Source organism: Drosophila pseudoobscura, chromosome 2 (assembly GCF_009870125.1).
Source record: "Drosophila pseudoobscura strain MV-25-SWS-2005 chromosome 2, UCI_Dpse_MV25, whole genome shotgun sequence".
In the NCBI taxonomy this organism is placed as follows: domain Eukaryota; kingdom Metazoa; phylum Arthropoda; class Insecta; order Diptera; family Drosophilidae; genus Drosophila; species Drosophila pseudoobscura.
The window spans coordinates 19,274,452-19,289,994 of record NC_046679.1 but is presented as its reverse complement, the minus strand read 5'-3'; the positions used below and the strand labels follow the sequence as shown (position 1 = coordinate 19,289,994).

The following is a 15,543-nucleotide window of genomic DNA, read 5'->3' as shown; positions in this document are numbered from 1 at the left end:
AGTGTGGAAAATGCTGCTCTTCTATGCGAACTGCATAATCATTAAATTTTAATTGGTTTTCATTTGTTTTGCTTTGTTCTGTGTTATTTTGTTTGCCGGTCGAACGGTCGGACGGTCGTTCGGTCGTTCGGTTGGTCCGTGGTCATGTGCATGAACAGAGCCCGACACAACAGCCGGAAAATGCCTCTAGTAGCTGTAGAAAATGCAAATTCATTATCGGGTCTGGAGTGCGGTTGCTGTGCCGTGGCTTTGGTGTCCTTTTTGCATTTCAGAGCGAGGGCTTTAAAGTTCATGGTTGATTAACTCATAAATAGCGAGTGTTGGCATATCCTCTACCCTCTACCCTGTCCCCGAACCATCCACTGCTCACTTGGTCCTTTTTTGTGGCTGTATAGGAATTCAAGCATGCATGAACAGTCCTGTGCCTTCTTCAAGCAAATTAAAATTTATTTAGTGGAAATAAGTTTTTGTGCACTCAATACAGCAAATTAGTTATTGCCTAACACAGATTCCTAGACAGAAGAGTCCTGAGTGGAGTCCTGAACAAGGGAGTTATTAAATAAAATAAAAATGCTCGTTACACCCGTTACATGTACATGAAAGGCTTTCCCAAACAGTAGAGTAGAGTAAACTATATACATATAATCGCAAACAGCACAAAGAGATCTCTGAAACACTATCTTAATTGGGGAACCAAAATGGATATGAACACTCTTGTAAAATGTTTTCGCTTTATCAATGCCTCCGAAAGTGCAATCGAATCTTGACTTAAATTGAAGATATTCTTTAATGTTCCTATTTATTTAAGTCTATGCATGAATTGCTATCTGCTGCTTGAACTTCATTCAGCAACAATTCATTCTCTCGCCCACCTATTCACATTTTCCTTAGCTGAATTCTTCCTCTTAAGTACAGCACCTGAATAGCTACTTTAATCTACTCTATATATGTATGTATAGTTTCTTTCTGTTCATCTACTTGAGCTACAAGCTGTAGCAGCAGCACTCTTGCAATTAAATGAGACCAGAATCCAAGTGCTTGCTGCTGCGGCATTCATTTCTACATCTTTAAGAGTCTACGACCCGGAGGACTGATGTTAGAGCTGGCGCTGTGGTCTCGTTTGGCTGTTGAAGGTGCTGGAAAGTGTTCTGGGGAATTACTGTGCCATGATTGAAATTATTTCTATGTTTTGGCACACACACTCGAGTCTGCTTTTTCCCCCCGTTTCGTTTGCGGGTGTGTCTGTGTGTGTTCTTTGGACCTGACCAACAAAAGAAGGAACAAGCAGTCCAATGCCTGCCCTGCAGCAGCAGCGGCAGCTACACGAAATGCACTCTGCAGTTTGAAAACAATTTTACACGGGATTATGAGTGGGCGGAAGGATGGATGTGAGAAAAGGCGCAGCAGGAGCAACAGGAGCAGCACGAGGACGAGATGGGTCAGCTAATAAAGCGCCACTCGGTGCAGTCTGCCTGGGAGCCATTGAGGGCTGTATACTTTTGGTTACTTGTTGCATAATATTTTCATTTTTATTAGCTGCACACGCCAGGGGCAAGTAACACTGAAAAGCATGCTAGGGGCCTTCCCGCCCTCCCCCTCCCAGCCGCTTCTGGACCTCTTTCTCTTTTGGATTTTCCCAAATCTCCCAATGCTATTCCAGGCTGATTGCTTGAGTTGGACTGAGGCTGAGGTAATGAAATGTTTTAGGCTAATACAATTTAACGTTTTACCTCATGGAAGCCAGCAAGGACACGCTGCATTGCCTCTGCCTGTGCCTCTGCCTGTGCCTCTACCCTGTGCCGTTTCTGTTGCACAAAAAATGCAAGTTGCTGGCCTGCAATCCACCTTAATCAGCAGACCGACCGGGCACGTGAGTGCCCTCTGGCGTGGCGAATTGTTGAAGCATTACGTTCGAAAAGAAATTGAAATTGCCAGCAGCACACACTCAGAGAAAAAGAGAGAGAGAGAAGAGATCCTCTTAAAAACCCAAAAATATACTAAAATATTTGCACACAAATTAATTCCGTTCTGCCTGTGCCCTGGCCTTACGCCCCACCCATCCTCTCACTCAATTCGCTTTCCACTTGGTATTTGATTTTCATTTCAGATACGGGATACGGAAATCCTTTAACACACACACACTCCCACATAACTAGTGTGGCATCTCAAACAATGGTCTCCTTTCTGCACATTACTCATACGTATCGTTGGCCGCACACTTTTCAATTATCAATTTCAAACGCTTGTCCAAATATTGATATGGCCAAAAACTTGATAATCGAAATGCTCTGCTATTCTCTGCCTGAAGACAGCAGTATTTGTCAGGTAGAGAAGGGTATGAAAGGATTTTCTATTATTTTCTGATATATGTGCACGTATGCAGGACGGCTAAAGAATTCATAAATTGTGGCTGATAGTGCTCCTGGCCCACCCTTATGCAAATCATTTCGTCTCTCGCAGCACAGTAGTTTCAATTATTTCAGAGCACTCGAGATAACTGCTGCGAAACTGCACCTATTAAAATCTAACTAATTAGGAGCGAAACTCCTTCTGGGATCGTTCTCATTAGTGAGCCAGCACTGGCTGTGGCATTGGCAGTGGCAACAGCCGTGTCAGGAGGCAGCCAGCAACCAACCCCTGAAAAAGCCACAAAAAAAATTGTTTGATAACAAACATTTTGCAGCTTAAGGAATTTTTCGAAAACAATTGCCAAACTAAGCGCAACCACAGACACAAACACTTTGGCACTTTTGGAGGGACTGGGACTGGGACTGGGCTGGGCTGGGCTGGGAACCAAACAAAACAGACAAAACTCTATGGAAGTTAAGCCAACAAGTTATAAAATACTCGTACAAGCCCAGCCCACAGATGCAAACGCACAGGCAAAGCTATGCAGAATGCACACACACACACACACACACACAGATAGAATACAGATATAGATATAGAGTGATATAGACATAGCTAGCGCTATATGGCTATATATGTAGCTACATCGGAGCCGCAGTACTCGTACACCGACGGCAAACAATAAACAGCAAGTGCAGAAAATATGAAACGGAAATTCTGCATTTGACATAAACGCCTAAAGCACGCACTCCGACACCCAGGCGCAAAGCAAACAAAATCAAAGAGCGAAACGATACGAACGAGTCGAGAATTAGATACTCTTGGTGGGGATCCTTTAGTTATCTCATTTAAGTTGGGGGTGTTCTCTATTTTCTGTCAAATAATTATTCAATGATTGCCGTCAGGTGGCAAGGTGGTCAGGTGATAGACTTGCTTCATAAGAGGAAGCTGACTGGAAACAAATAAAAATACTCACTTCAATCCAGACTAGATATGGCAATGGCAGCTCGAAAATAGTTGTAAATTATTTATAGAATAGACCCCATTTAAAAAGGATATTCCGTTATTGCAATCACTTAATTTCACAGATATCATTCCCTTTCCAACGTCTTCTTAAAATTTTTGTATAAACCAAATAAATCCAAGATATTTGAATAAATATTAAATAACAATTCCAGCTGTGACTTAGCTTTGACCAAGATTTGATTTGCCACTCGAAATTAGTTACAAATCCGATCACTTAGTTAATAAATCCCCACAAAAGGCAAAAGGCAACAAAGCGATGGCAGGCAGTGCAGGAGACGATGCCAGAGCCCATCCAGCAGCGGGGCACAGATGCCAAGCACTTGCCGGAGCAGCAGAGGGAGTTGCAGCAGGAAGAAGAGAGAGAGAGCGGAATCTGGTTGCTAAAATTTCCAAAGCGTTTCGCACGGATTTTCATTCGGTTACTTTTCCAGGCCCGCCCTGCAGTTGAGCGAGAGAGACTTTGTCTTTGGGATTTTTAGCCCAGAACTACATCAAACTGGTAGATATCTCGAGCTGCTGCTGCTGCTGCTTTCGTTTTGCATTTTACGTTTTTCGGGGGATTTCTCGCATTTCGCCATCATGTGCCTTCTGTGCATTCTCCCTTGTGCATTCTGCAATCTCGCATTCAGATGCTTCTGCATGGGCATTGCATTGTTCTCACGACTCAAGTGTTAGGCAGCCTGTGGCTTAAAATATAAAAATTGATGCCAAGTGCAGGCCCTGCTGGATCTCCCTCTACCTCCTACCATGCCCATGCCTCACTCCCTTATACATTTCCATTTTCCGTTTGTTGGGCTTCGCTTCAGTTTTTCTCTTTGTTCCTCACCACACCACACCACACCGCCCATCCTACTGCTGCTGTCGACTAATGGGTGTCAACGCTTGAATGCAATTTGGAGCATATTTTGTGGTTCATGCGGGGGAAGGGGTTTTTGTTTTTGGGTGTTCTTGTGCTTGTTGCAAGGCTAAAAGCTTTGTGCGAATGCCACCACGGCTGGTGGTTATCATATGTCAATCAATACGCTGATGACTAATGGATGGATGGCGCACAGCCAGCGAAGACGACGAAATCAATGTCGGGCCAATTTACAGACTATTTCATAAGCCGAATTGACGTCAAGAAGCGCCCGAACATAAATCACACCGGTGACAGTAGCGCGGCAGAGATGAGGCGTGCAGGAATAGGAGCGGTAACAGGAAGTGGAGCAGCAGCACCACCTGCCAAACAAATGGCATTCAATCAAGTTTGTACCTACCCCAACAACTCAATTCCAACTCCTGCCTCGAAACCATCTATCTGTCACCCCAAAATGCGCTGACAAAATAACAATAAAAGTGAGTGGCCGCAATAATGTCTCAGCCGCCGTGCCCGTGCCCTGTCATATTGATGAGGATGACAATGAATTTGCAAAGAGATTTCTGCGCATATATTGACATCCATAAAATCCAAGACGCGCAATTAAAACTTTGAGATCTGGGAGGGATTTATGCATTTACTTGGATTTTTGTCAATTTGTATAAATTTTTTATGTTAATGAAGCGCAAATATTTCAAGAGCAAACGGCAAAAGGCAAACGGCATAAGATAATATAATAAAGTGGGGAATGCTGCTGCTGCGGGACACTCCTGCTGAATGGGGGAGTGGGAGGGGGTCAGTCATAAAGACGACTACGTGGCGCTGCTAACAACAGACCGGAAGCAGGAAATGCCAAGCGGCAGCGACAGAGAGACTGCGACAAAGACAGTGGAGAGAAGACAAAAGCCGAGAGTGGAATGGCGATTGCTGGGTAAATTGAGTCCTGCAAGAAGTTGGCAAAACATTTACCAAGAAGTTGTTGGATTTGTGCAGAAGCAAACTAAACAGTTCTCGGGTGTTTCCATTCCCAGCGATGATAATGATAATGAAGCAAGTGTGACAAACGAACTTAAACAGGGATATCAAATGGTTAGTAGAAGGTCTCTGTTAAAGCTGCTTCCTGGCTGATTTTCAGTCATAAAACCATCAGGCTTACGTCTTTGTGCAGTTGCCCGATTAGCCACGCCCACCCACTCCACGCCCGCATTTGTAACAGTTAATTTATTTTGCATGTTTTCCACTGACTTTGGCAAATCGCACTCCCGAAGTCAAGAAAAGTGGCTGGCCCGCAGGAAGAGGAGAAATGCTGATGATGACAACCGACAATGAGCCGGTCCGCTCCAAAGGCAAAAACTTGACAAAATATTCATAGTAAAGCGCCTTCGCGGCCCGTACACAAAGCGGCAGGACATTGAAACTTGTCCGTGGAAAGTTGTTAAGTCAGAAGCCTGATGACTCTACGTCACTCGCACTCGTCCAGATAACTCTCTCTGTCTCTCTCTCTCTCTCTCTTTCAAGTTGTCCTTCGCTTTCTCTAGTGGAACTGAGTGGGCGTTTACGTGTGGCTAAGCTGCTGGGCGTGGCTGCCACTGCCACTGCTGATGCTGCTCAAAAATATTATAATCATAATGTTATACGATTATTATTTGCAGCTTTATTTGGGATGGGCTGCCGTCTGGAGAGGAGACTGGGTGGAGCTGGGTGGCTGGCAAACTTAAATCGCAATCACATACGCAGTTAGAGATTCAAGATATCCAACCAAACCACCAATTCAAGTACAAACCACCAAGTCATCAGCAGCTCAAGTGGCAGGCACTCAGATCTCTGGCAAATTAGATTGCGCATACGCCTTGTTGGCTGTGACAGAGCGCACACAAATTTCACTTTGATTTCGCACACACACAAAACTAATGCGCAATTAATGGCATCCGCTTAGCGTTCGAGAAACTATGCAACATTTTTATGTCGAGCAGCAATTTTACGGGGCCATAAACACGCCACCAATGGGCGTGTAATGCGCCTCCATTTTCAACACGACTTGTCACTGCTCGTCATAAAACGGGTATCTCCATTAATTGACCTGACCGAACCAAACACCCAAACCCAGGGACCGAGACTGGGACCGGGACCTGCCTGCTAACCGACAGCTCGCAATGAATGTTCTCGCCTCTGGCTTTGATTTTCTTTCCCTTGTTCCCTTTTTTTTGTTGTTTCTGTTGGGGGCCCACGCGAAAACGCCATTAAATTGATGGGTCGTCGGGACTTGCACGATTTCCAGCGCTTTCCACGGAATTCACAGTCGACAAAAACAATTAAAAATGTTATAAAAATGTTATATGCAGGTCGCCGTCGTCGCCGTCAGTCCTCTCAGTCATCGGTCTGATGTCGGCTTGTCTGTTGTTGGCTGTCGGTTGTCGGTTGTCGCTTGTCGATGTGGACTGTGCTGATAAAAGCAAACGGCACTTAAACGTGTCAACAATGGGCCCGACAAGCGCAGCAGCAGCCCCCCCGAATTGATGAACAAAGGAGTAGGCAGACTATCCCAGGGGCAGTGGCGGAGGTGCCACCCAATTTTTTGTTTTCCCCCTGCAGACACAGAGTGGGAGAGGGTTGAGCGGCACAGATTTTCGCAATCAGTTTTATGCTCTTCAAGTGGCTACCAGACAGACAGCCACTGTGATTGGCCTGCCACGACCCACAGAACCAGAATCGCCCACATACCTAGCTACATATCTACTTTCAGTGGTATCTATGTATATACATAGATGGGTTATATAGAGACACCAAACAGTTTTGCAATTAATTTCTGGCCAAAGCAGGAAGAAGCGTTCGTTGTTGCCGCTACCGCTGCCGCTGCCGCTGCTGCGGTTGCCATAAAAGTTGGATAAATTGTACGAGCCATAGACAAAAACTTTCGATCACGCAGCCACGCACGCACTTTACAGTGGGGGGAGGTCTCTATTTATCTGATAGAGAGGGTTCTCTGACGCTGCCTGACTCTGGTCGCGGCTTTGTCAGATTTTGAAGTGGCAAGCCAAAAAACCAGGAGCAGGGCCAAGTGGAGCGAGTGCCGATTATTTATAGTTGAGAAACTTTTGTCATTTACGTTCGAAAATTTAAATTTTAATTGAGTTTTCTTGCAATCAGGAAGTGAAGCTGAAAGTGTGGGTGGCATTGTAGGTAGGTCGCTGTAGCCCGGGTCAGCCAAAAGCTAGTTGAAAGTCGAAAAGTCAGGCAGTCAGGTGTTGGCCTCAACTTTGCCCTCCACTGGCTGGAGCTTTGCCATAGAAAAGGTTTTGTTAACTTGTTCATTGTGTGGGAGTTAACACATTTAATGGCATAGGAAAAACTATATGGCGAATAACAGGATATATGTATGTATATATGTAGCTGTATATTGACGAGGAATCGATTCCAGGGTATATCAAAGTCAATTCTCGCACGACTCGACTCCGACTCCTTTCGGTTGTTGATTTATCAGGGCAAAAACTTTTCACAATACAACAAAAAAAGAGAGAGAAACTAAAATACTAGTAAAAAATAAAAAATAAAAAGTGGGGGAATACAAAATAAAAGTTTGAGTTGCAAACAAGCTAAAAATTGTTGTTTGCTATTGTGGCAAACGATAGTTGCTGTAATTTTGATTGCTTTGTTGTGTGCGAGTGTGTTTGAGTGTATTTGAGTGGCTGTGAGTGTGGGAGTGGCAATAAAACATGGGGAACAAGCCACATTCTATGCCATCGTTGTTGTTTAACGTTGCTGGAACACTCCCACAGAATAGGTTGGCTAATGAAAGCAATAACAGGAACAGGCGGCAGGCGGCAGGCGGCAGCATCATCAGATCATTCAAATGAGGCTCAAACAAAGGAAGGATACAATAAATAAAGGGGTGGCCACAAAAACAGCAATAAACCAGCTAATAGAGTAGATTAAAGTTGTCTCCAACAAAGCACAGCAGCAGCAGCAGCAGCAGAAGGCTCCCAAATTGCTCATTGAATCCCGCCAGAAGTAAAAACGCTGATGTGACCAATCTGACAAAAAAAAAAACAATCACAGAGCAGCTAAAAATGCCTTCAATGACCGTAAGCCATAAAACACACGCGGCTCAATGGCGGCCCAACCAAATGACAGAGTTCATGTATCATTATGGCAGCCAGGGACCCGGCAACACTGACCAACAAAACACAAAACACTGAACCCGAAACGGGGTCCGCCCGCAAGGGCCTGGTAGGTCCTGGAGAGCTACTGTTGTTGGGGCAAAAGTTTCTTTAAACCACTCCAGCCATAAGAGTGTCCAGAGTGAATACAAATTGGAAGCAGATTTTTCTTTTGAATGGAAAACCGAATAATTGATGGGGTAAAAAAGTTGTACATTTTCAATTAAAACAGATGCGACAAAAAAACCCGAACCCTGCTTCAATTCAATCATATGCCAATAATTAAATTGCAGAACAGCACGAAACGAAAAGGTAGTCAAAGCCCTAGGATGTTGTGGAGGGGAGGGGGGGCAGGGATATCAGCTGCCACTGCCACATAGTTGTCAACAGAGCGAGCACATTACTGGGAAAAGGCAAAGAAAGAATTCAACGAGCAGCTATGCATGTCCGTCTGCCCCAGCTCTGGGTGCATGTGTGTGTGTGTGTGGCTGGTGTGGCAAAACCAAAACCACAGAAACAACTCAAAATCGCAATATGACACATATGTGAACAGACGTAGCAAAATACCAAACGAAACGAAACCAAAACCGAACCCCAAACCCACAGCCTGGAGTATTGGTACTGGGGCATGGGCATGGGCAGCAGCAGTGCAACGTTAAGCATGTAAAATGCACAAGTGCTGATAGGTGTATGGGTGTCAGCATTAGTGTGTGTGTGTGTGTGTGTGTGTGTCGTGTGCGTATGTGTGTGGGTGGGTGCGGGTGCGGATGCGTGTCGTGGCCGGGTCTGGCTGCATGTTAACGTAGATTTTAACGAATGTTGACAATTACGAAAAATTTGGTTTCTGGTTAAACGAAATGTGCCAAGGATGAGGGGAGCCACCGGGGCGTATGAGTGTTTGCTAAATGTGCAACGGTATGTGTACAAGAGTGTGTCTCTATGTGGGTGTGGAGGGTGTATGTTGTTGGTGGAGTTTACTTTTTCAGTGTTTGTAGGGAATTTTTTTTGGGCTGTGGCTCATACGAACTGCGGGAGAGAGCTCACAAGAATACACGGCTAAAGAGAATGTTCTCCTTTTGAAGTTGTAATGGAGTCGTGGGGATAACCAGCCAAAGAGAGACCTGGACCCCACAAAGAGAGAGATTCTCCGAGAGCAAAGATACAAAGAGAGCAGAGACTAGGGCTTGGCTTAGATGCTGTGTGTAACCAAGTGAATAACGGCGCTTACAGCCTCAGCCGTACTCGACTCTTCACTGCCCGACCCTGCCGCACACGAAAACAGGGTGAACCACATGGCGCAGGCGCTGCGCAGCATCTGCGGCGCCACAAAACGAGACTTTTTGGGCGCGACAAAGCTACAAAACTGAGACTACTGCTGCTGCCGACAGCCGACTGAGGTCCTTGCAAGGCTACAAAAACAATACGCACATCAGTATGAATCCTGTGAATATCTATGCAGGACAGCACGGAGCGAACACAGCCGGACTGCAGCAGTTTGGCGAAATCCAGTGAATGTCAGTGAAGCCTCTCAAAAAAACCAAAAGCATACCAAAAATATATTAGAATATTCCAAATATTTTACATCTATTTTTGCAAGAATTTTTCCGGTGAAAATTTTTGGCAATTTTTGTAGCCTAAAATATTTCGGCGGCTGTCCCACTTGCCGGACCAACAACATACACAAATCAGCTGCATGGGCGCTGCAGCTGGCTCCATCTTTTGTGGCAACGAGAGTTCCCAGCTCCCAGTTCCCTTCAAAACAGTATTTTGGCTCAGCTTCTGAGCGGATGAGGACCGACCGTCTGCGCCGACGTCAGAATCAGCAGCAGCAGCAGCAGCGACAGCGACAGCAGAGACAGCAGCAGCGGCAGGCAGTGGCTGTATCTTTCTCGAGACTTGGAGACTTGTAAAGGCTTTTAGCTCATGTGCTAAAAGCAAAAAATTACTCGCTCTTCTCGGTGTCGCGCGTCGCTCGGAACTGCGTCAGAGCCGTCGTCCGGAGCATCCAGAGATTGAGGCAGCAGCCAAAAAGGTAAACAAAAACCTGTGTGCGCGTGCTGTATCAATTGCCGTAAAACACCGGCCGCCGTCAAGGCCTTCTTCTTCGAAAAGGAGGCGGCGGCGTGTGACGTCATGGCCCGCTGCTCACGCCCACATCATCTGGCTCCCATGCTCTCGGCCATGTGGCAGCACTGCAAGCTGCTCTGCCTGCTGGTCGTCTTCCTCCTGCTCTGCGAGACAGTCCAGGCCAATCCGGACGCCAAGCGGCTCTATGATGATCTTCTGAGCAACTACAATCGCCTCATCCGACCCGTCAGCAACAACACGGACACGGTGCTGGTCAAGCTGGGTCTGCGGCTGTCCCAACTGATAGATTTGGTAAGTAAATTAACATCCATGGGGGGGAGAGGGGAATTAATTAGTGCAATTGCCAAAAGTTGAGCCTCTGGCACTGACAGAATTTTTAATTAATCCAAACACCCTCATCCATCCTACGGGGCATCGTTGCGCTACATTTGCTGCTCGTAGAAAAAACAGTACACTAACTTGGCAAAAACTTTCTTCGGATCGTAAATAAAATATGCTAAGCAATAAACAGCAACAAATGAGCCGAGTCGAGGTCTGGTCTGGTCTGGTCCGACCAAAGCGGATCTACGAGGGGTCCTAATGACACTCTTAAGTTGTCCAGAAGCTGAAGCTGGGCGTCGGGGGGTATTTTCCGTATTTAAGTTGAATATTTCAATTCTGAACATCAGCTTTATTCCTGTCAGCCCTGGTTACTGCTGCTGCCCCACCAGATAAATTATCCGCATTTCTCAAAAACTTGTGCGAACGGGGAACAGTAGATTTTGATAACATTTTCTTGGAACATTTCATTACAAGGAATCGTGTGAAACTGAGACTGAAGCATAATGCTGTCTGCGCTGCGCTTAAAGTTCCCTGCGAAGCCATTTGTCAGACAGGGGCCCAGACTGCAATTCCGGGCTGCATGGCAGCCAATGGGTGGCTCTTGATGGGTGGGGACCGCCACCAAAAGGCTTAAAAGGTAATAAAACAAGCCAAAAAGGAAAGGAAGCGAAGCGAAAGCGTAAGCTGACAGCAAAAAGCACATTAGCCAGGGGACGAGAGGCTGGCAGGAGATGTGCAAATGATATAGAGAGAACACACGGAAAAAAAAATAAAATAAAATGCAAATCCCCCTTGATGCATGACTGGGCCTTAGTCCCTGACGACTGCACTCCTTTTTTCGTTTGTTTCTCGTTTGGCTTGTAGAATGCGAGTTGAGAGTGTGGGCTTCATTTTTGCAGAATCTGAAAGATCAAATTCTAACGACCAACGTCTGGTTAGAGCATGAATGGCAGGATCATAAATTCAAGTGGGATCCCTCGGAATATGGCGGAGTTACCGAGCTTTATGTGCCCTCTGAGCACATCTGGCTACCCGACATTGTCCTCTACAACAAGTGAGTGACCCCAGCCGCCAGTGTCCTCGAGTGTCTATTACTGTCATTATCCTCTTTCTCTGTTCCCCATGCGATTCCAGTGCCGACGGGGAGTATGTGGTAACCACCATGACCAAGGCCATACTCCATTATACAGGCAAAGTGGTGTGGACACCGCCTGCCATCTTCAAATCCAGCTGCGAGATTGATGTCCGCTACTTTCCCTTCGATCAGCAAACGTGCTTTATGAAATTCGGCTCCTGGACCTATGATGGTGATCAGGTAAGTGATGGCCTATCCTCCTCTCCTACTTCTCTTCCTCTACGTCCTGTACGTCCTCTACGTACTCGACATGGCTCTGGCTCCTAGATAAATGGGCGTGGCATGCGATTTATGGGCAACCATTTATCTGGGAAGCAGAGCCTAAGACTTACACGCCTAAGATGCCGTGAGAACATCGAAAAGGCGTCGGCAACGGCGTCTCTCCAGATTAAAATGTGAGAAATTGTAAAAGTGTAATTGAAACTTGTCTAACCGTTATGCCCGCACAAACACACATACCTACACATAAATTTACTAAGAGAGAGACTCACACACAGAGACTCTAGCTCTCATCTGTGTGTCGCTGTCATAAAAATGCGCGACCATAAATTAAGCCAAAGTGCGACTCGCAGCCAGCCAAAGCCAGCTCCTTCCACTTCCACTTCCACTGCCACTTCCGCTTCCGCTGACCCTCCGGTGGGTCAGGTTGAGCCTGGGGCCACAATGCCAGGGCGGTAGCGGAGCGTTTGTCAACGCATTTAAATTTTGCTACTCTTTTAACGACTGCACTTGAGCCTGGGACTCAAGGAGCAGCCCGAGCAGCCAGGAACGCATCAGCGATGACTCGGGGAACGGGAATGAAGATGTCACGCCCGTTGGCTTTAAGTGCCTTTGACGCTGTAGAATACTGTGGCGATGGTTGGACTTTAACGGCTCCATCAACGTGGGGCATTTCTCATATTGCAGATCGATTTGAAGCACATCAGCCAGAAGAACGACAAGGACAACAAAGTGGAGATTGGCATTGATTTACGCGAATATTATCCCAGTGTGGAGTGGGATATATTGGGTGTGCCGGCGGAGCGGCATGAGAAGTACTATCCGTGCTGCGCCGAACCGTATCCGGGTGAGTTTTGTGGAGTTTAAAGTTTACAATCGCCGACAATCAAATTACGCGAAAGCTCTACCCAAACTCATCCCTCACAATTGTTTTCCTCCCCCACCAAAAATCTCCCTCTCCCTGTAAATCACTATGCGGCTGCTGCTGGTATTCGGCTTGGACTGTTCCAGATATCTTCTTCAATATAACCCTGAGGCGGAAGACTCTGTTCTACACGGTTAACCTGATCATTCCATGCGTGGGTATCTCTTACCTGTCGGTTCTCGTGTTCTATCTGCCCGCGGACTCAGGGGAAAAAATTGCCCTCTGCATCAGCATCCTGCTGTCGCAGACCATGTTCTTCCTGCTGATATCTGAGATTATACCCTCAACGTCGCTGGCCCTGCCGCTGCTGGGCAAATACCTGCTCTTCACCATGTTGCTGGTGGGGCTGAGCGTCGTCATCACCATCATCATACTCAATATACATTATCGAAAGCCCAGCACCCACAAGATGCGGCCCTGGATACGGGCCTTCTTCATCAAGCGACTGCCCAAGCTCCTGCTGATGCGTGTCCCCAAGGATTTGCTGCGTGATCTGGCCGCTAATAAGATCAATTACGGCCTGAAGTTCAGCAAGTCCAAGTTTGGCCAGGCCCTGATGGATGAGATGCAAATGAACTCGGGCGGCTCCAGTCCGGACTCCATACGACGCATGCAAGGCCGTGCCGGGGTGGGGGGCTGCAATGGCATGCATGTTACCACGGCCACCAACAGGTAAGATGTCTTCCAATCAGACAATCCCTTTGCGAGGGTTGCTCCAGAAGGCTTGAAATTGCAGACAGGGGGCAAGAAAAAAGAGTTGGGTACAGAAAATCCCTTCAGGCAGCCCTCGCACACACACATATCGCACCTATCATGTTCCTTATGACTGAGGGAGAACATGTTGTCTCTCGTTTACAGATTCAGCGGCCTGGTGGGCGCCCTGGGTGGCGGCCTGAGCACACTGAGCGGCTACAACGGACTGCCATCGGTGCTGTCCGGCTTGGACGACTCTTTGAGCGATGTGGCGGCACGCAAAAAGTATCCTTTCGAGCTGGAGAAGGCCATCCACAACGTCATGTTCATACAGCATCACATGCAGCGGCAGGATGAGTTCAATGCGGTGAGTCCACAGTAGATTGAATTTTTAATTGGAAATTCCGTTTGTCGGGTCGCAGGCTCCAGGATCCAGGCTCAGGCACAGGCTCAGCTCGATGCTGGAGCTGGAGCTGGAGCTGGAAAAAGAAAACCACAAAAATCGCTTTTCCCTGTCTGGACCATCAGTGTCTCTGATCCTTGGCAGAGACTAGCTTTTCTTTTGTCGACTTATTTAAGCTTTTTCTCATATTTGCACTTTAAGACCGCACGGCACGGCACAGCACGGTACGGCAAATCCACTTTTAATTGCTTTTGTTCAATTGACTGGCAATTGGCGCAGTAGCCAGTAACCTCCAGTAGAGCCCTCATCTCTCATTGCTGCCACACTGCCACATTCCCCACTTCATCTCTTCATCGAGCAGTGGGGAGCTCAGCAAAACGTTTCAATCAAACAACCCGAAAATGTTCTTTGTTGTGCGATTGCTCTGCTTTTCACTTTCTTTTTTTGCTCCTTTGCTTTGGTCTGGCTTTTCCCCCATTTATTTTTTGTTCGGCTCGGCTCCACTTCGATTTCGCCTTTTGATTGATAACCGAAAACTGAGGCCGGGCATAAGTAGATTAAGCCGAGTGCCTAATGAAAGCCAATCGCTCAAAGTGTGGGCTCAAAGCTCAATTAGCTGCTATACTTCATTCTGTTGGCTCTGACTAAAATGTTTCTTCTTTCAATTATCCCGGCTTTGCAGGAGGATCAGGACTGGGGCTTTGTGGCCATGGTCATGGATCGGCTATTCCTGTGGCTCTTCATGATCGCTTCGCTGGTCGGGACCTTTGTGATCCTGGGCGAGGCACCCTCGCTGTACGACGACACCAAGGCCATTGATGTCCAACTGTCGGATGTTGCCAAGCAAATCTACAATCTAACCGAGAAGAAGAATTAAATTCAAAATAAAAATCCTAACCCTAAGATGATTTCCTAGCCTAATGTTTTCGAATTAAAATTAATATACGTATGTATGTATGTATATGCAAAATAAATAAAAATGTTGGCCCCAAAGCAGCCAAGCAAAATGCTAAAATGCAAAACGAGTTCTGCCAGAAATTTCTCTCTTTCCTAGAGCACTGAGGGGCATGGCATGCCAGGGCTGGCTAGAGCTAAACTTATTACAAGAAAAATGCTGTGGAAAATGCTCGTACGTCCCCCCCTCATGGCATTTCTCTCACTCTCTCTCTCCCTCTCGATGCCTGTCAAAACTATTTGCCAAGCATGTGTATCCAACAGCCAGCTGCTGCTGCTGCCATGGCTACGCCTGGCCTTTTATTTGATAACTGGAAAATTAACCTTTTGCAAAATGCTGCAAATGCACAAGCAACGGATGCCAGCTCATGTGGAAGATGGCGTCGAGAACGAGGACATGGGAAGTCGAGGATGCAA

General features: G+C 46.6%; 1 protein-coding gene across 1 annotated transcript; it reads left to right on the top strand.

Annotated features, from left to right (window-relative positions):
• The first annotated feature begins 9,819 nt into the window (after positions 1-9,819).
• nAChRalpha2 (nicotinic acetylcholine receptor alpha2) lies at positions 9,820-15,197 on the top strand. The gene is made up of 8 exons (XM_033377036.1): positions 9,820-9,902; positions 9,986-10,767; positions 11,697-11,851; positions 11,932-12,112; positions 12,839-12,998; positions 13,163-13,748; positions 13,935-14,136; positions 14,855-15,197. Exons 2-8 carry the CDS (start codon positions 10,522-10,524, stop codon positions 15,047-15,049), a joined length of 1,725 nt encoding a protein of 574 aa, XP_033232927.1. The 5' UTR covers positions 9,820-9,902; positions 9,986-10,521; the 3' UTR covers positions 15,050-15,197.
• Positions 15,198-15,543: the final 346 nt, after the last annotated feature.